Genomic DNA, 20818 nt, shown 5'->3' with positions numbered 1-20818 from the left:
TCTGGCCATTTCTATCCTAGCATAGGCTTCAGGGAGCGTGTAGAGGAAGCAGTAGGTTCTTGAGGAGTAGACATAGGGCCTCATGACGAGCATGCCAGTCTGGAAATAATGTGCCGGTAGCAATGGTACCCTGAGTCTGCCATTAGGGGCACTGAAGAATCGGCAGGCCTGACCTGCCGGGAGTTCAGGCCCCTACTGGCAGATTGGGAGTAAGCTGGTGTTAGGTGAGATTTTGATATTTATGATAAATCTTTCTGACCTGTGTCAACCCCAGAACCCTTTGCTTTGACTAGGTAACTATTTTACATTGTCCCTAGGTGTAGGGGAATCTTTTTGCCCTCTCACCTAGTATTTTACTCTTTTTATGGGTGACCTTTTTATGTCTCTCCATAGTGTATGGTTGAAGTTATAGTTTGCTACAACTTGTGGGTTAAGGCTGGATTCCCCCTATGGGCTCTCCTGTTAATTTCTGTTTCATGTACTTGGGTGAGCTACAGTTCCCAAGGGGATAAAGAGGGATTGTCATCACCCTTTATATTTTATATAGTGAGCCAGCCCACCCCACCTTATCCCCTTTCTTACTTACCTGATAACATTCTGTTACAAGTTTTCCATGATTGGCTGGTGGCAGTGGTTTTACCTTTATGACTTTTAGTCTTATTTCTCACAGGCTGTAAATTCAGCCTCGGTAATGCACAGAAGGGACACCATTTCTTGTGTCCTTGCTGTTTCTGAGGTCTTCCCCAGCGATTCTATGTGGGAATGACCTCAGTGTCTGTCTAGTCTTCGGTGGGAATCCTGTGGATTCCCAGCCAAGGTTCCAGAGTGTCTGGAAAGGCAGGAAGCGAGGGAAGAGTCTAAAACTCCACAGCCCTTTGTCTTCCACCTTGTCTGAAAGGGACCAACTCCCAGTTGAGGACTGGCTGTCCTGATTGGACAGACAAACCGCCCCTTTCTGTAAAATGCAGGGGGAGAATGCAGCGATTCTACTGTAGTTCCTGATCAAAACTCCGAACCAGGAAGCTGCTGACAAGTCGACAACTGGAACCAAAACCGAAGAGGATGATGAAGGAAATGCGGCTGAGATGATTTCCAGCGACCGGAGAGCTTGCTGTAGCCCTTCCTTCCAATCGGCCTAGAGATCCGAAAAAGATGACCCCAACCCAGAGCCTGGTAAGGCCCACTAGACTCTGGAAGACCTGCATTTTGAGCCATCCCATGACGTACTGCGACATTGCAGGTCTGCAATACCCCAATACCCTCGGACCTTAAGATATTGTGCGGTTCACAGTCTTCCAAATTATGAATCTTGCTGAAACTTTGTGTGAATCCTGTTGTAGCTCGAGAGACGTGAATCGAGTCCAAAAAGTCTGCTCATCAGAGTGCGGACCTTGCAAATGACGAGAATCCGACCAGCGATATTTTGTGCCTCATTACATGGTAGGCGGTAAGAGTTTACCGGTACCGGTATTCTACTGGTACCGGTAAACCCTTACCGCCTTACTACGAGGTCCCTTTGCGGGTTGGGGAATTTAACGGCTGCTTTTTGCAGGCGTTAAAAACCAACCCGCAAAGGGACCAGGGAGCTAATTACGGTACCGCAATTTGCGGTGCCGTAATTAGCACCTTCCCCATTCCCATTATGCCCTATGGGGCAAAAATGGGAATGGGGAAGGGCAATGGGGGAAGGGGGAATTACCGCCCCGCCAACCTTGGAATAGGGCGGTAATTCCCCTTTCCACCAAGGCGCTGCCGGTATTTTACCAGCATGGACCAAGGTGCTAATAGCACCTTGGTCCACCGCCATCTGTGTAATGAGGCCCTTTGCCTTCTTCTGTGCTTCTGAAAAAGGCACCAAAACCACAGAGCCCCATCCAGCCATGAGGAAATTATTGCCTGGAGCATTCTATGATCCCTGCTGCAAAAGTCCTTCTGAAGTCCTGTCTTCCATCTTCATGACAAAGGAATCCATCGACTATGTTTTTGGCTGCAGATCCTGAAGTCTTCCTGCTGCAACACTTCTTCTGTCCTGAAGTATTGTGTTGGCTGTGGTATTTACTTACCTTCAGTCTCTTGTGATTCCTGTCTATCCTTGAGGTGCTACTGTGATTGGGAGGTCTATTGTACAGTTCACCCAGGCACAGTGCTACAATCCTCCTAGGGTGTCTTCTGTGAAGCCCCTGGCCCCTCAACTAACTTTTAAAGTGAACTACTTACTTGTATGCCCAGTCTTCCTCTGGAACGTGGACTTTACCTGCAACTGAGCCTTATCTCACCCTCCCTACTGCTGGCTCCTAGACCAATTGGGACCTTGTTCTGCCTCAGAGAGTACTCATGTACTAGAATTGGGAAGGGCTGGATAATTTTGCAAAACAAGTGTTGGAAAGGGTACTTACCTGTAACAGAGTTAGTTGGTAACTTTAAACTCTCTGAGTGGATAGTTACAAAATGTTCTTACCTTAGCTATTTTCTGCCGTGCTGAAAAGTATAGATAGGATTTACTTACCTTGAATAAGCTGTGTGCCTTCTTAAATAAGTAATCTCCAAGTCTAGCTTTCCTTAGAAACGTTCTTACCATTCTAACTGAAAGTAGACTGAGGGTCAAGTTACTCACCTGTGAAGTGGGTTCCTCTCTTCCCAAAAGTAATGCTGTTGTTTTCACTTTATTATTCCTGTTAGGATAATTGTATGAGTGCCCCCAACTGGGTCTTGCTTCCCCTGACTTGCTGTTAGCCGGTCTAGAACAGTCTGCATTAGTTTATACTTACCTGTTAGGTTGCTGGTAGCTACTTACAAAAGTATAGAGGTTCCGCTTACCTTGAGTTAGCTGTGTGCCGATCTAAAATAAGTTACAAAGTTCTTGCATGTGTCACTGAGCTGAAAAGTAGCTGTAATTATATATTACACAAAAGGGTTTACTTACCTTGAGTTTAACTAAGTTATAGCAAAAAAGGTTTTAGTTGTATCCTGTTCCTAGAATAAGTGTGTTACTATTCACAAATGTATATTGTCCGGTTGACTTAACATGTGATTTCTTGCTGAACGTCATGGTACACATGTTAGGGTCTACTACCCTTGAATTACTGTATGTAATCTAAACGTAAGTATTGGTGTGAGTTCCCTAGAACTCCTGTTAGCTGTTCCAAATAAGGTTATATTCTTTGGCCTGTGTGCCTTCGAGCACAGTGGAGTGTGTTTTTATAAAAGTGTTTATGACTGACTACTAATTACCCCAAGACCTAACTTGGCCTGTATGTGTATTCATAATAAACCTTTATTTTTTAGAATACTTCTGGTTGTGTTTCTATTTAACCATTTGAGTGCTTCAAGTTCTTTGTACTTTTCTACAGCTCTCTCTCCCTCCCAAGATAAGCCTGGCTGCTCTGTCTACGCTACCCTATACTCAGGCGGTCAGCCTTATACTAAGAGTGGAGTCTTGTACTGCCTCAGTTGAATGGTTGTGCTAAACCCTTAGTTGGATTTCAGAAAAACTGTCCTAACAGCTGGTCCAGGAGCAATTCTGCTGCTGGTTGCACCGGCCGATTTACCTGCTTACTCATAATGAGGGCCATAGTCTTGCTTTTGTGAGCTAGGTTGGTGTTTATTCTATCAACACATCTGATCTTCATGTGTTAATTCATCATTTCTATGATACATTTCATGTAAATCACTACTGATTGATCTTGTGATGTCGAGTCACGATTGTTGCTGTGATGGCATTTCTTTTATTTCAGTTCTTTTGTTGATCTCTGTGCACAGGACATGTGGATTCTCCCTTCATGTAATGCTATTAATCACATCTAGAGTGAGGGTGACAGCCTTTGGGCTTCTCGGCGCTAATCACTAACAGCAATGCATCCATACCATCTCCATACTGGACATCTATGGGAAGCGTGCAACCTTCAACGCTCTCCTAAAGACCTGGTGGTCCTCCAGTCATTTTGAAATAATGGATATTCTGATGCCGGCTCAAACCTGAGGCTTGACCGAAGCTTCTTTTGCACTCCGTGCATATGAACGGATTCTCCCCAGTATGGATCTTCTTATGTTTTCGCAGAGCTGAGGGTTTACTGAAGCTTCTTTTGGAATACTTGAATGTGTCGGGTTTCCCCCCTGTATGGATGCTGTGATGTCGAACTACATCCGAGGATTGTCTGAAACAGTTTGTGAACTGCATGCACTTGTAGGGTTTTTCGTCCCAGTGTGGATCCTCTAATGTTTTAGTAGAGCTGAGGGGTCACTGGAGCTTTTCTTTCACTCTGTGCACTTGTAGGGTTCCCCCTGTATGGATGCTGTGATGGCTAACTATATGTAAGGAGTGTCTGAAACATTTTGTGCACTCCATACACTTGTAGGGTTTTTCGACCCAGTATGGATCATTTGATGTCTTCGCAGAGCTGAGGGGTCGCTGAAGCTTTTCTTGCACTCTGTGCATGTGTAGGGCTTCTCCCCTGTATGGGTCCTCTGATGAATTACCAAATGTGAAAGCTGATTGAAGCTTTTTGTGCACTCATTGCACTTGAAGGGTTTCTCACCAGTATGGATAAATAGATGCTTTCTCAGTATTGAAGAATGACTGAAGCTTTTCTCACACTCTGTGCACTTGTACGGCTTCTCCCCTGTATGGATCCTTAGATGTCTTCGCAGAGCTGAGGGGTCACTGAAGCATTTATTGCAGCCTGTGCACTTGTAGGGCTTCTCTCCTGTATGGATCCTTTGATGTCTTTGCAGAGCCGAGGGGTCACTGAAGCTTTTCATGCACTCTGTGCATGTGTAGGGCTTCTCCCCTGTATGAGTCCTCTGGTGATTTTTCAAATGTGCAAACCTATTGAAGCATTTATTGCAGTCCGGGCACTTGTACGGTTTCCCCCCTGTATGTTTCCACTGATGTTCTCGTAGAGCTAAGGGGGCCCTGAAGCCTTTCTTGCACTCTGTGCACTTGTAGGGCTTCTCACCAGTGTGTATCAAAAGGTGATGTATCAGTTTTGAGGAGTGACCAAAGCTTTTTGGGCACTCTTTGCACTTGTAGGGCTTCTCACCAGTATGGATCAATTGGTGATTTATCAGTGCTGAGGAGTGACTGAAGCTTTTCTTGCACTCTGTGCACTGGTAGGGTTTCTCACCAGTATGGATAAATAGATGTCTTCTCAGTTTTGAGGAGTGACTGAAGCTTTTCGTGCACTCTGTGCACTTGTACGGCTTCTCACCAGTATGGATCAATAGGTGATCTAACAGTGCTGAGGAGCGACTGAAGCTTTTCTTGCACTCTGTGCACATGTACGGTTTCACCCCTGTATGGATGATGTAATGGCTAGCTAGATCTGAGGATTGTCTGAAACATTGTGTGCACTCTGTGCACTTGTACGGTTTTTCCCCGGTATGGATGCTCTGATGTCTTTGCAGAGTTGAGGGGTTACTGAAGCATTTCTTGCACTCTGTGCACATGTACGGTTTCACCCCAGTATGAGTCCTCTGATGCACGTACAGACGTGAGATTCGAGGGAAGCTTTTCTCACACTCTGTACACTTGTATGCTTTCGCAGGTTCATGGGATCTCTTGTGATTGGTAAGACTGGACCTGTGTGTGAAGCACATCTCACAGACACTGCAGGCAAATTCCTTCTCCCTGGTATGACTCCCCATAGATGTGTTGGGTGTTTGCCTCTGCTGAGGGGATGTCGAGTCCGGTACAGGGTCCGTGGGATCATGTTGCTCATCTTCTGTAGAGAGTTTCTCGTTCCACTGTGTGTCCCATCTCCTCGTGTTCATTTCCAGGCACTTGCTTTTAGTAACGGATCCAGTCCCTGTTAAAAGAAGCAAAGATTGTACTAATTATTTCATGTCATTGTGCCGCCAGGATGAGAATTGGCTCCTGTATATCTGCCCATACTCCCTTCCGACACACGGGGACCGGTGACAGTGAGTGAGTCTACTTGTCTCTCTGTTCATCAATTAAATACCGGAGTTCAAACAAAGTCAAAATGTCTTCAAAAACACATGGTTGTAAATGGATCAATTTGTAGAGCAATGTTAACATTTTCTCTTTGACTGCACTGCGCCTTCTGGACTGACACACTGGTGGTTGATCTCAAATTAAACTCATCCTCAAGCCTGCAGGGAGGCATCTGGGATCTTCCATTGTTTTTCACAACCATTGTCATCGGTGAGAGGACACCAATGGACTCATCTCAAGGGGGGACACTGCTTAGGTTCAGGAATTAGCAATTCTCTCTCTAAGGTATGGTGAGGGTCTGCAGGGATCTAGGGGACAGCTGCCATTGGCGGGCTGGTCACCTCTGGCCAATGGACCCAGGTATTTCAAGAGGGAACACTGCTTAAGTTCAGCACTCAGCAACTCTCTAAGGTATGGTGGGGGTCTGCACAGATCTAGGAGACAGTTGTCAATGGTGGGGTGGTCACCTCTGGCCAATGGACCCAGGCATCCCAAGAGGGAACACTGCTTAGGTTCATGGCTCAGCACCTCTCTCTATAAGGTATGGTGAGGGTCTGCAGGCCTCTAGGGGACAGTTGCCATTGGCGAGGTGGTAACCTCTGGCCAATGTTCTCAAGGGGGAACACTGCTTAGGTTCATGACTCAGAACCTCTCTAAGGTATAGTGGGGGTCTGCACAGATCTAGGAGACAGTTGCCATTGGCGGGGTGGTCACCTCTGGCCAATGGACCCAGGCATCTCAAGGGGGAACACTGCTTAGGTTCAGGACTCAGTACTTCTCTCTCTAAGGTATGGTGAGGGTCTGCAGGCCTCTAGGGGACAGTTGCCATTGGCGGGGTGGTCACCTCTGGCCAATGGACCCAGGCATCTCAAGGAGGAACACTGCTTAGGTTCAGGACTCAGCACTTCTGTCTCTAAAGTATGGTGGGGGTCTGCAGGGATTTAGGGGACAGTTGTCATTGGCGGGGTGGTCACCTCTGGCCAATGGACCCAGGCATCTCAAGGGGGAACACTGCTTAGGTTCAAGGCTCAGCACCTCTCTAAGGTATGGTGAGGGTCTGCAGGGATCTAGGGGACAGTTGCCATTGGCGGGGTGGTCACCTCTGACCAATGGATCCAGGCATCTCAACAGGGAACACTGCTTAGGTTCAGGACTCAGCACTTCTCTAAGGTATGGTGGGGGTCTGCAGGGATCTAGGGGACAGTTGTCATTGGCGGGGTGGTCACCTCTGGCCAATGGACCCAGGCATCTCAAGGGGGAACACTGCTTAGGTTCAGGGCTCAGCACTTCTGTCTCTAAATTATGGTGGGGGTCTGCAGGGATTTAGGGGGCAGTTGCCATTGGCGGGGTGGTCATCTCTGGCCAATGGACCCAGGCATCTCAAGGGGGAACACTGCTTAGGTTCAAGGCTCAGCACCTCTCTAAGGTATGGTGAGGGTCTGCAGGGATCTAGGGGACAGTTGCCATTGGCGGGGTGTTCCCCTCTGACCAATGGATCCAGGCATCTCAACGGGGAACACTGCTTAGGTTCAGGACTCAGCACTTCTCTAAGGTATGGTGGGGGTCTGCAGGGATCTAGGGGACAGTTGCCATTGGCGGGGTGGTCACCTCTGGCCAATGGACCCAGGCATCTCAAGGGGGAACACTGCTTAGGTTCAGGGCTCAGCACCTCTCTAAGGTATGGTGGGGTCTGCAGGGATCTAGGGGACAGTTGCCATTGGCGGGGTGGTCACCTCTGACCAATGGACCCAGGCATCTCATGGGGTTACACTGCTTAGGTTCAGGACTCAGTATTTCTCTCTCCAAGGTATGGTGAGGGTCTGCAGGGATCTAGGTGGCAGCTGCCATTGGCGGGGTGGTCACCTCTACCAATGGACCCAGGCATCTGAAGGGGGAACACTGCTTAGGTTCAGGACTCAGCACTTCTCTCTCTAAGGTATGATGGGGGTCTGCAGGGATCTAGGGGACAGTTGCCATTGGTGGGGTGTTCACCTCTGACCAATGGACCCAGGCATCTCAATGGGGAACACTGCTTAGGTCCAGGACACAGCACTTATCTCTCTAAGGTATGGTGGGGTCTGCAGGGATCTAGGGGACAGTTGCCGTTGGCGGGGTGGTCACCTCTAGCCAATGGACTCAAGCATCTCAAGGGGGAACACTGCTAGGTTCAGGACTCAGCACCTCTCTAAGGTATGGTGGGGGTCTGCAGGGATCTAGGGAACAGTTGCCATTGGCTGGGTGGTCACCTCTGGCCAATGGACCCAGGCATCTCAAGGGGGAGCACTGCTTAGGTTCAGGACTCAGCACTTCCCTCTCTACGGTATGGTGGGGGTCTGCAGGGATCTAGGGCACAGTTGCCATTGGCGAGGTGGTCACCTGACCAATGGACCCAGGCATCTCAAGGGGGACACTGCTTAGGTTCAGGACTCAGCACTTCTCTAAGGTATGGTGAGGGTCTACAGGCATCTAGGGGACAGTTGTCATTGGCAGGGTGCTCATCTCTGGCCAATGGACACAGGCATCTCAAGGGGAGCACTGCTTAGGTTCAGGACGCAGCACTTCTCTCTCTAAGGTATGGTCAGGGTCTGCAGGGATCTAGGGGACAGTGGCCATTGGTGGGGTGGTCACCACAGACCAATGGACCCAGGCCTCTCGAGGGGGGGGGGGCACTGCTTAGGTTCAGGACTCAGTATTTCTCTCTCCAAGGTATGGTGAGGGTCTGCAGGGATCTAGGTGGCAGCTGCCATTGGCGAGGTGGTTCCCTCTGGCCAATGGACCCAGGCATCTCAAGGGGGAACACGGCTTAGGACATGAGTAAGAGTGGGTTGATACTGTTTGTGCAAGAGACAAGGTATATACATTTATTCTCGATGCGTTGCACTCAGCAGTCGCGACCAATCGCTGCTGTCTTCAGACACTTTCAGTCTTTGCCTGAGTGCCATAATTTCTTGCCCAATAGCTACATCACTCTCACTCGCTCTCAAGGTGGACACTGCAGTAGCAGTGCCCCCGCGATTACAAGAATTACCAAGACTTCTTGTTCTGATTATATAACAATTCAAATTAAAACCAAACACTCTGACATTTTCTCTTTCATGTAATTTTTGATTTAACATAAAAAGCTGAGCAATCTGTCCAGTAAAGATCTATAAAATGGACTCTCTGTAAATCACTTGTGGGGATACCCTCTAAATTTGGAATTTCCCAGAGTAGTTGAAGAATGTTTGTACGATTTAATATCAAAGACCTATTGTCAGGCTGAACGCTCTCACTCAAAATCATGAATGGATGATCATGGTGGGTGTCCAGGGCGACTAATCCAATACTCGCATTTGGCCCATTGGCATGCGGTCCGAAGCTCACTGTCCGGGTTATCCCAGGTGATTGAGTTTTATGAGGGATTTGATAGAGCCTTAAAGGGTACGGCTCTACGCAAGTTGCCCCTTGAGGCACACTGGGTATTGTTTGTTTTATTATTTGTAATGCGCGAGCATACCCTCAGGTATCAGGGCGCAGCCTTTACATGAATTTGTGAAGCTTAGTTACAACAAGCATAATATATACATAGACACAATGGAGATATGCAAGATTATATACATATATACAGGTAGGCACGTGGTTACAGTGTGTGCAGGTGGCACGAGTGGGACAGACATGGCACCTGAGTGTATATAAGGGCCTATGTTTTTAGCCAAAGAACTACCTTGGATCGGAAGTTTTGATAGGGCAAGTCTGTTCTGAGTGTTGGCTGCAAGGAGTTCCACAATTTAGCTGCTTTCACAGGGAAGCTGTTACCACCCATAGTAGAGCGTTTGAAGTTAGGGACAGTCTTTGTGGCTGTTCTTATGGGTCTAAAGGAGGACCTTCTATGAAATCTGTCGATCAAATAGATCGGGCAGTGTTATTAAGGGATTTATGAGTGAGTGACGCCATTTTTAGGAGAATATTGTCTTTGATGGAGAGCCAGTTGTTCTGTTGGCTATAGCCTGTGATATGCTCTCTTCGGGAGATGCCCAGAGCCGCTCTAGGAGCGTTGTTCTGAAGAGTTTGTAGTTTGCTAGTAGTGGCTTTAGAGGATCCCAGATAGAGGGCGTTACAATAGTCTAGGCGGGACAGTATGAGGGCTCTAGCGAGGGTAAGGCAGCTAATGTCAGACAGGAATGGTTTGACTGCACGGATCAATTTACACGTGTATGCCGTGGAGGATGCTAGGGAGCTCACCTGTTTGTTGAAGGAGAAATTGGAGTCCAGGTAAAAGCCTAGTGTTTTGACCTCTTGTCCCACTTTGATGTTGTTGCCATCAATCACGAAGGAACAGTAGGCAGGGCTCAGTTTCTTTAGACTGATGGTAGTGCCTAGGATGATGAGTTCAGTTTTATCATCATTCAGGCATAGTCCATGTATGGCCATCCATTCCTGGATGATGATGTACACTCTATTGACCAAGGCCAAATCCTTCCCATAATCCCCAGAAAGCGGAAGGAGGATCTGGGTATCATCTGCGTAGTTGGTGTAGGTGATACCAAGATGATCCAAATCATTGAAAAGGGGCTTGGTAAATATGTTGTACAATGTAGGGGAGACACAAGAGCCCTGTGGCACGCCACAGGTGATAGGTATGGGGTCTGCTGCCACTGTAGGTGAGAAGACCCTCATGGTTCTACCGTTAAGGAATGAACTAATCCAGGTAATGGCCTCAGCAGAGAAGTGGGCTGATGTGTGGAGGTGTGTGCATAGGCCAGAGTGATCGACCAAGTCGAAAGCAGCAGAGAGGTCAAGACGGAGGAGTAGGGCGGCTTGGCCATTGTCTCTGAGCTGTTCGATCTGTGCTTTCAAGTCGATGAAAGCAGTTTCCGTCCGGTGTTGAGGACGGAAGCCAGATTGTCTAGTTCCTAAAAGGTGATGTTCTTCCAGGTACTTCTGTATTTGTACGTATGCAAACTTGTCCAGGATTTTTAGAAGGAATGGTACGGTCGTTATGACTCTGTAATTTGTGGGCGTGGCTGGGTCGAGTGTAGGTTTTTTTAGTAGTGGGAGTACCCAGGATTGTTTTAGATTAGTGGGGATAGAACCAGTGGAGAAGGAAGCATTAACTATTTTTGTAATGAAAGGGGAGAGGTCGCGGGCGGAATCTTTGATGAGCTGTGCCGGGCACAGATCTCCCTGACAATTGTAAGGTTTCAGAGACAGGATGATTTTTTCCACTTCAAGTGTGGTGGCTTTGGTGAAATTGAAACAAGTGATTTCTCTTAGAGTAGGCTTCTCCGGTAGTTTAGAAGGGAGAGGATTGTTTAAGGAGGCTTTTTTGCAGGAGATTTTGTTCTGTAAGGTAGCAATCTTGTTAGCTAGGGCGATTTGGATTTCTGAGCACCAATTCTTATCTTTGGTACAGGTATCTGGTGGCATTATAGGGGTTTCTACTTCTTTAAGGATGGAGAATAGTTCCTTCATGTTTGATTTTGCTTGGGATATACGGGAGTCAAAGGAGTTTTGTTTAGCCAAGTAGATTTCTTATTTGTAGAGGGCGGCTAATTTAGATAGTTTGAGTTTGTTAGCTGCTGAGGGGACTTTTTTCCACGTGGCCTTGCAGTTTCTTTTTTTGCTGCCTTAAGTTTTTGAGGAATGGTGTGTACCATTTGTTTAGATGCGTTTTGGGTTTGCTTGGTCTGAGTTTGAGGGGGGCATTTAGGTCCAATGAGGTGGTCATGATTTTATTATATTCTTCGACCATAGTCTCTGGGTCCACGTTTTCAGGGAGTGTGTTGAGAGTGGGGAGTAGGTTCGGGATGAGTCTCTCGACTGTAATGCGCTTCTTGTTTCTCGTGAGTGTAGGGGGGCCCTAATAGTCGGCAGGGGTGGGGGTCGGATGGTGGAGAGCATGAACGATACCAGATGGTTGTCAGTCCAGGCTAATAGTGAGATGTTGGTGATGTTCGCTAGACAGTTGTAGTCGGCCACCAAATCAAGTATTCTGCCTTTAGCATGTGTGGGTGCCATACTTCTTTGTGCAAAACCTAATTCGGAGAGGGTATTGACTATAGTGCTGGCGGTTTGGACTTCCGGGTCATTGTAGCCCATATTAAAGTCCCCCAAGGTGAGTACTTGGGTGGAACTTTTCAGGTTGCTAGATAGAATGGTGTTAATGTCCTCGTTAAAAGTGCCTATTGGGCCTGGAGGGCAGAAGATCAGGTGGATGTTGAGAGTTTGGGCATGGGTGAGAGGGACTTTAAATGAGAGTATTTCGCAAGAGAGGACGTTGATAGTTGTTGCTAATCTCATGGTGAGACTACATTTGTGGATAATAGCGACACCCCCTCCTCTGGAGTTGGGTCGATCTTGCCTCAGGATAGAATAATTATCTGGGACTGCAAGCATGAGCATAGGTCCTGCTGCTGGATGAAGCCGGGTCTCAGTAATAGCAAGGAAATCGAGGTCTTCTTTGAGAATCAAATCAGCAATTTCTGTTGCATGAGCTACCAACGATCTGGCGTTGATCAGGGCTCCCTTAATTTGGGGGCTGGCTATGGTTTTAGTATTAGTAGTCTGGCAGTGGTTCTGTGTTAGTTCAGGAGTGCCCTGATTTGAGGGACTAAGTAGAGGTGTGGGGTTAGTGTTCTGGGGTAAGTTAGGCTTTCCAGTAGATAAGCTGTGTCGGACCGGCAAAGTTTTTGGATTCTGTATGGTAGGCAATGAGCGGGTAGGGGCTCATCTGGCTCTGAGTCCTAAGTTCCTATCAGTAGTAGAGCGAGGGAAGCTAGTAGGTAGCATTGGCTGAGGGTCATTTATATTTAGGTGTGAATTGCTGGAAGACTTAGTGTTGAGCATAGTCGAGTACGTCATGATGGGTAAGTGTGGAGCCATCCTAAGCTGTACTGCGGTATTTAGGAGGAGCAGGACGCAAGCAAGCAAACTGGTGATCAGGGGACACACGCTAGGTGGTAGTGGCAGGTGTGTTAGGTAGATGGGAGGTTGCCTAGCGCTGGGAGGGGTGCTAGGTGCTAGGGCTAGAGCCAATACAGATTTAGGCACTCTCTAGACAGAGTACAGCATCAGGAGTGGTATGTGGCACAGGCTGGGACATACAGAAAGAGTGTTCCTGGCTAAAGAGCAGTAAATAAGTACCGATTAAGGGTGTTGCAGGGGTGAAACAATAGGCAGGGAGGCACTAGCCACAGTCAAACGTGCAGCAAGGTGAGGTACAATCTCAATATTAGTATGGCATAAGAGAGTAAAAGCATTATAACCCCCAGGTTTACAGAACTTAAGCTGAGGTGCAATAGGGTAGCACCTAGATTCGAAATTACACAATTTAGCTAAAATGCAATGGGGTAACCCCTAAGTTTGAAATAACACAATTAGGTAAAATGTGATGGGTAGCACCTAGATTATAAGCTACACATTTGGCTAAAATGCAATGGGGTAACTCCTAAGTTTGAAATAACACAATTAGGTAAAATGTGATGGGTAGCACCTAGATTATAAGCTACACATTTGGCTAAAATGCAATGGGGTAACTCCTAAGTTTGAAGTAACACAATTAGGTAAAATGTGATGGGTAGCACCTAGATTCGAAGTTACACATTTGGGTAAAATGCAGTGGTGCAGCAGCTGTATATAGTAGGACACATTAGGTGGAATGCATGTCTTAGGCACTCTATATAAAATTTTGCAACAGTAGCCAGTCAATGAGCAAGGTTTCCCAGTAGTCTAGATAAAGTTTACCAAGACCGTCCAGCCATCTGGGTGCCCTTTACTAAAACAGTCCAAGGTGGAGAAAAGTACAGTAAAGTACAGTATACAGGTGGGCAGAGGCTCTATAGCAAAGGCATTTGCAATAGGCAGATATAACTTTACGCTAAATGGGCCTAAAGTATAGAATGCAGATGGGCAGAGGCTCTAAAACAAAGGCAATCATTATGTGCAGAAGTGTTTTGAGTGGAGACAGTCTGTGTAGTCCCTTGAGCTTAACTATGCATGTTACCCTGTGTAACCATAAGGGTGCGGTATAATTCAGACACTATTTCCACACTAATAGGCAGCAATGTACATGGAGCAATTGAAATACAGGTTCAGTAGTAGTGCAGGCTAGCAGGGTCTGTACCTCAGATGTATTATGGTCACGATGGGACATAGCCGGACGCCTCAGGACGCAAACAGGGGGCAAACAGGGGCCTTCGTATTGGAGGCCGCCAGCGTTTCCGCCTGCCAGCGGATGTGGCCTGATCAAATACCGCTAGTATCCTGGCAACGACGCGCCAGCCTTGTTATGGCGCTGCGTCGCGCCTGACATTACGGGGTCAGGCAGAGCAGGTCAGGCGGAGCGAGATCATCGTGGCCTGCTCTGTAAAACATACAGGGTCACGTTTCCTGGTGCAGGCAGTGGTTGTTGTGGGCAATAAGGCCTTACCAAGGCAAAAGCCTCTCTGGATGGATGGGGTGCAGGTAGGTGCCGTGCGTCCGCATGGCTCGATCCGCGCTCCTGATGCAGGTGAGCGGAGGAGGAAGGGGCTCCTGCCCTATCCTCAGGTGGCTGTAGATGTTGCTGACTAGGGCTCAGGGAGCAAACAGGGGCCTTTGTATGGACCTTCGTATGGAGGCCGCTGGCATTTCTGCCTCCCGGCGGATGTGGCCTGATCAAATACCGCTAGTATCCTGGCAATGAGGCACCAGCCTCGTTATGGCGCTGCGTCACGCCCGACATTACGGGGTCAGGCAGAGCAGGTCAGGCGGAGCGAGATCGTCATGGCCTGCTCTGTAAAACATACAGGGTCACGTTTCCTGGTGCAGGCAGGGGTTGTTGTGGGCAATAAGGCCTTACCAAGGCAAAAGGCTCTCTGGAGAGATGGGGTGCAGCTAGGTGCCGTGCATCCGCATGGCTCGATCCGTGCTCCTGATGCAGGTGAGCGGAGGTGGAAGGGGCTCCTGCTCTCTCCTCAGGTGGCTGTAGATGTTGCTGACTAAGGCTCAGGGGGCAAACAGGGGCCTTTGTATGGGCCTTCGTATTACTCATAGATTCAGAGAGGACACGTGATCCATTCCTAATCTGGCACCGACAGTCATTAGGAACAGCGCCCGTCACATTATTACTGAAAGCCTGGTTAGCCTCTTCAATAAGAATCACTGGGGATGCACTTGGCGCTGCCCCATGAGCCGTACAATTTGCTAACTTTGTCCTCTCATCCGGTTGAATCGATCTCATATTAACTATGGAAGCAGCATAGCGATCTCATAGTAACTATGTCGGAGACTGGCGGATGGAAGCAGCGTAGCGATCTCATAGTAACTATGTCAGAGACTGGTTGGGTGGAAGCAGCGTAGCAATCTCATAGTAACTATGTCGGAGCCTGGCTGGGTGGGAGCAACGTAGCGATCTCATAGTAACTATGTCGGAGACTGGCTGGATGGAAGCAGCGTAGCGATCTCATAGTAACTATGTCGGAAATTGGATGGATGGAAGCAGCGTAGCAATCTCATAGTAACTATGTCGGAGACTGGCTGGGTGGAAGCAGCGTAGCGATCTCCTAGTAACTATGTCGGAGACTGGCTGGATGGAATCAGCGTAGCGATCTCCTAGTAACTATGTCGGAGACTGACTGGATGGAAGCAGTGTAGCGATCTCATAGTAAATATGTAGGAGACTGGCTGGATGGTAGGAGACTGGCTGGATGGAAGCATTGTAGCGATCTCATAGTAACTATGTCGGAGCCTGGCTGTATGGAAGCAGCGTAGCGATCTCATAGTAACTATATCAGAGACTGGCTGGATGGAAGCAGTGTAGCGATCTCATAGTAACTAAGTCGGAGATTGGCTAGATGGAAGCAGCGTAGCGATCTCATAGTAACTATGTCAGAGACTGGCTGGGTTGAAGCAGCATAGCGATCTCATAGTAACTATGTCAGAGACTGGTTGGGTGGAAGCAGCGTAGCGATCTCATAGTAACTATGTCGGAGACTGGCTGGGTTGAAGCAGCGTAGTGATCTCATAGTAACTATGTCGGAGACTGGCTGGTTGGAAGCAGCGTAGCGATCTCATAGTAACTATGTCGGAGACTGGCTGGATGGAAGCAGCGTAGCGATCTCATAGTAACTATGTCGGAGACTGGTTGGGTGGAAGCAGCGATCTCATAGTAACTATGTCGGAGACTGGCTGGATGGAAGCAGCGTAGCGATCTCATAGTAACTATGTCGGAGACTGGCTGGATGGAAGCAGCGTAGCGATCTCATAGTAACTATGTCGGAGACTGGCTGGGTTGAAGCAGCATAGCGATCTCATAGTAACTATGTCAGAGACTGGTTGGGTGGAAGCAGTGTAGCGATCTCATAGTAACTATGTAGGAGACTGGCTGGATGGTAGGAGACTGGCTGGATGGAAGCAGTGTAGCGATCTCATAGTAACTAAGTCGGAGATTGGCTGGATGGAAGCAGTGTAGCGATCTCATAGTAACTAAGTCGGAGATTGGCTGGATGGAAGCAGTGTAGCGATCTCATAGTAACTATGTTGGAGACTGGCTGGATGGAAGCAGTGTAAGCCTTGGGCAGCGTTTTGGGCTGGAAGTGGGGATCCACAATCATAGTCTCCATCAAAGCTACTGGTGTAGTTTCAACCGTGGAATGGACAAGTGCGGCTTTCATGGTTGGTTGCATAAACGATGTCCTTAAAAATCTTCTGGACACTTGTTTCGTCCGCTGATGAGTCAGACGATTCTTGGCCTTCCTTAGCTGGTTGCCACATCTTCTCTTACTGGCCAATGCATTCAGAACCACAATAAAGACAGGAGCACCAGACTGAGAGGTAATAACCTCCTCCTGTCTAACGTGGATATATCCATCCACACAGATGACATCTGGTGGTGGAGTGGATACATTAAGAGGAAGACGCGGAACGTTGTTATCACAAACGTGTACCTTTGAACATTACAACATTACAACATTCACTAGTTTCCCACCAGAGACTTTAGGATGTTACAACTGATATAAGGGAGGACATTTTAACCAACACCTTCCACACCATGTGTCCTTCCAATTGTACGTCTCCCAGGTCGGAAGATTGTCCCCGATTCATTGCTCTCTTCCAAAAGCTGTTCAATCATTTGGTCTCAGGCTTCAAGAGGATTTGATGAAATAGGAACTATTTTGCTGGTGCATGAACTTGATATTATCAGACTCGAATAGTGATGATTCAAGCAGAACCAAGTTTGTCCTGGTTTCCACCTTCAGACCCTCGTACAAAGATACCAAGATCATAGCACCCGATTATCTCCAGTAACATCTGATGAGAAGGTTCACCCTCACCCTGATCAACTTTTCTCAGAACAGAGGATAATCGTCTCGGTGGTAGAAACGAGGGCGTTGAAGCAACGGCGGGAACTTATGTATGGAAACCAGAGGCGCTTCTCTGTCTTCCCTTATATCAGTTGTAACATCCTAAAGACTCTGTTCATTTCTAATCTTTCAGCATCCAGTGTGCTTGCCTGTACATGTATCGATGTTGGGATCATAAAGACATTGTTCTTTCTCACCTGAAGTAAGCTCCTCCATACCGCCCCTCTCTCTTCTTAGCTCTGCCGAGCCTCGTCCACCTTAAATAGTGCAATAACTTCAGACTTCACAGTTCCTGTGCAAAGAATGGAAGAGAAACACATGAAGTTTAATTAAATGAAACTAATTGAACTTCATTGCAGCATGGCAGTTTCTGTTTGTCTGGATGATTGACAGCGGTAATTACTATGTCACTGGTGGTAATCTCAGGTGCCTCCCCAGATTACAGGAATACCACATAAATGACAGTAATGGACGTGGACTCACTGAAATACCACTGCTGGTGTTTCTAATCCACATTCCAGTGGCGCTATATTCCTGATGAAATTATTCATCCATAAAAGCAGAAAAAAGTATAAGCAACGAATACACACATGAAACAGTCAAATGCACCAATATATTCTGAAAGAATAAATCAGGGCCTTTTCTCCATTAAAACAACCAGATCAGAAATCATCTGAAGAGAAATCAAAGCAGGACAGGACTGTCTAAGACGTGTGGGGTTAAGGGCAGAAAATACAATTCTCTGGCTAAGAAGAGCAGACAATGGGCAAAAGAACATAAACTGCAACACTTCCTCCTCCTTCTCAATAAGAAGCTTCACTATTGTTCTTTACCGGCCTCCCTTGGCCCTGCGCCCGCACCCCCCTGCGAGCTAAAACCCCCCGGGGTCATCTTCAACTCCACTCTCTCCTTCCACAAGTCTAACTATCAGCTACACCTCCTCAGAGGTACTCTACTTTCCCTCAGCGGCTCACTGTCTCCAGAGCCCTGGTTCTCTCTAGGATGGACTATTGCAACAGCCTCTTCCTAAACCTCCCTTTTTCTACCCGGCGCCCTCTGCAGCTCATCCAGAACAAAACTGCAACACTTCCTCCTCCTTCTCTAGAAACACTCCTGGGATTACCACCATACCTGTTCACTGTGAGTGGCTTAAACAGAAGCGTGTTCATCCTAAAAAAAAGTGACAGTAACACCTTTAGTCAAGAAACCTAATCTAGATCAAAGAGACCCTAATAACCCTAGGCCTATTACCAACTGTAATGTTATCCTAAAGATTGTGGACAAAATGGCTACTATGCAACTTCACCAACAATCAGGATTCAGACCAGCCCATAGCATCGAGACCGCCCACAGCAGAGAGACCGCCCACAGCAGAGAGACCGCCCACAGCAGAGAGACCGCCCACAGCAAAGAGACCGCCCACAGCAAAGAGACCACCCACAGCAGAGAGACCACTCACAGCAGAGAGACCGCCCACAGCAGAGAGACCGCCCACAGCAGAGAGACCACTCACAGCAGAGAGACCGCCCACAGCAGAGAGACCACCCACAGCAGAGAGACCACTCACAGCAGAGAGACCGCCCACAGCAGAGAGACCGCCCACAGCAGAGAGACCGCCCACAGCAGAGAGACCACTCACAGTAGAGAGACCGCCCACAGCAGAGAGACCGCCCACAGCAGAGAGACCGCCCACAGCAGAGAGACCGCCCATAGCACCGAGACCGCCCATAGCACCGAGACCGCCCATAGCACCGAGACCGCCCACAGCAGAGAGACCGCCCACAGCAGAGAGACCGCCCACAGCAGAGAGACCGCTCACAGCAGAGAGACCGCCCACAGCAGAGAGACCGCCCACAGCAGAGAGACCGCCCACAGCACCGAGACCGCCCACAGCAGAGAGACCGCCCACAGCAGAGAGACCGCCCACAGCAGAGAGACCGCCCACAGCAGAGAGACCACTCACAGCAGAGAGACCGCCCACAGCAGAGAGACCGCCCACAGCAGAGAGACCGCCCACAGCAGAGAGACCGCCCATAACACTGAGACCGCCCACAGCAGAGAGACCGCCCACAGCAGAGAGACCGCCCACAGCAGAGAGACCGCCCACAGCAGAGAGACCGCCCATAGCACCGAGACCGCCCATAGCACCGAGACCGCCCACAGCAGAGAGACCGCCCACAGCAGAGAGACCGCCCATAGCACCGAGACCGCCCACAGCAGAGAGACCGCCCACAGCAGAGAGACCGCCCACAGCAGAGAGACCGCCCACAGCAGAGAGACCGCCCACAGCAAAGAGACCGCCCACAGCAGAGAGACCGCCCACAGCAGAGAGACCGCCCACAGCAGAGAGACCGCCCACAGCAGAGAGACCACTCACAGCAGAGAGACCGCCCACAGCAGAGAGACCGCCCACAGCAGAGAGACCGCCCACAGCAGAGAGACCGCCCATAGCAGAGAGACCGCCCATAGCACCGAGACCGCCCACAGCAGAGAGACCGCCCACAGCAGAGAGACCGCCCACAGCAGAGAGACCGCCCATAACACTGAGACCGCCCACAGCAGAGAGACCGCCCATGACACCGAGACCGCCCACAGCAGAGAGACCGCCCAATGCACCAAGACCGCCCACAGCAGAGAGACAGCCTACAGCACCGAGACCGCCCACAGCAGAGAGACCGCCCACAGCAGAGAGACCGCCCATAACACTGAGACCGCCCAAAGCAGAGAGACCGCCCATGACACCGAGACCGCCCACAGCAGAGAGACCGCCCAATGCACCAAGACCGCCCACAGCAGAGAGACAGCCTACAGCACCGAGACCGCCCACAGCAGAGAGACCGCCCACAGCAGAGACCGCCCACAGCAAAGAGACCGCCCAAAGCAGAGAGACCGCCCAAAGCAGAGAGACCGCCCAAAGCAGAGAGACCGCCCATAACACCGAGACCGCCCACAGCAGAGAGACCGCCCAATGCACCGAGACCGCCCACAGCAGAGAGACCGCCCACAGCAGAGAGACCGCCCACAGCAGAGAGACCGCCCACAGCACCGAGACCGCCCACAGCACCGAGACCGCCCACAGCACCGAGACCGCCCACAGCAGAGAGACCGCCGACAGCAGAGAGACCGCCGACAGCAAACAGACCGCCGACAGCAAACAGACCGCCCGCAGCAGAGACACCGCCCGCAGCAGAGACATCGCCCGCAGCAGAGACACCGCCCGCAGCAGAGAGACCGCCCGCAGCAGGGAGACCGCCCACAGCAGGGAGACCGCCCACAGCAGAGAGACCGCCCACAGCAGAGAGACCGCCCACAGCAGAGAGACCACTCACAGCAGAGAGACCGCCCACAGCAGAGAGACCGCCCACAGCAGAGAGACCGCCCACAGCAGAGAGACCGCCCATAGCACCGAGACCGCCCATAGCACCGAGACCGCCCACAGCAGAGAGACCGCCCACAGCAGAGAGACCGCCCACAGCAGAGAGACCGCCCATAGCACCGAGATCGCCCATAGCACCGAGACCGCCCACAGCAGAGAGACCGCCCA

The 20818-nt window shown here is 49.4% G+C and overlaps 1 protein-coding gene and 1 pseudogene across 1 annotated transcript; both read right to left on the bottom strand.

Moving 5' to 3' along the window:
• Positions 1-17531, bottom strand: part of LOC138498179 (zinc finger protein 729-like) — a 248277-nt pseudogene extending 230746 nt beyond the window's left edge.
• Positions 1673-17556, bottom strand: LOC138498175 (zinc finger protein 665-like). The gene is made up of 2 exons (XM_069622059.1): positions 17472-17556; positions 1673-5804 (listed from the first exon to the last, which is right to left on the bottom strand). Exons 1-2 carry the CDS (start codon positions 17488-17490, stop codon positions 4306-4308), a joined length of 1518 nt encoding a protein of 505 aa, XP_069478160.1. The 5' UTR covers positions 17491-17556; the 3' UTR covers positions 1673-4305.
• Between the last annotated feature and the right edge of the window lie 3262 nt (positions 17557-20818).

Source organism: Ambystoma mexicanum, chromosome 5q (assembly GCF_040938575.1).
Source record: "Ambystoma mexicanum isolate Mex_15411 chromosome 5q, UKY_AmexF1_1, whole genome shotgun sequence".
NCBI classification, from domain to species: domain Eukaryota; kingdom Metazoa; phylum Chordata; class Amphibia; order Caudata; family Ambystomatidae; genus Ambystoma; species Ambystoma mexicanum.
Note: the sequence above shows the minus strand (reverse complement) of the source record. Positions and strands in the feature narration are given on the sequence as shown.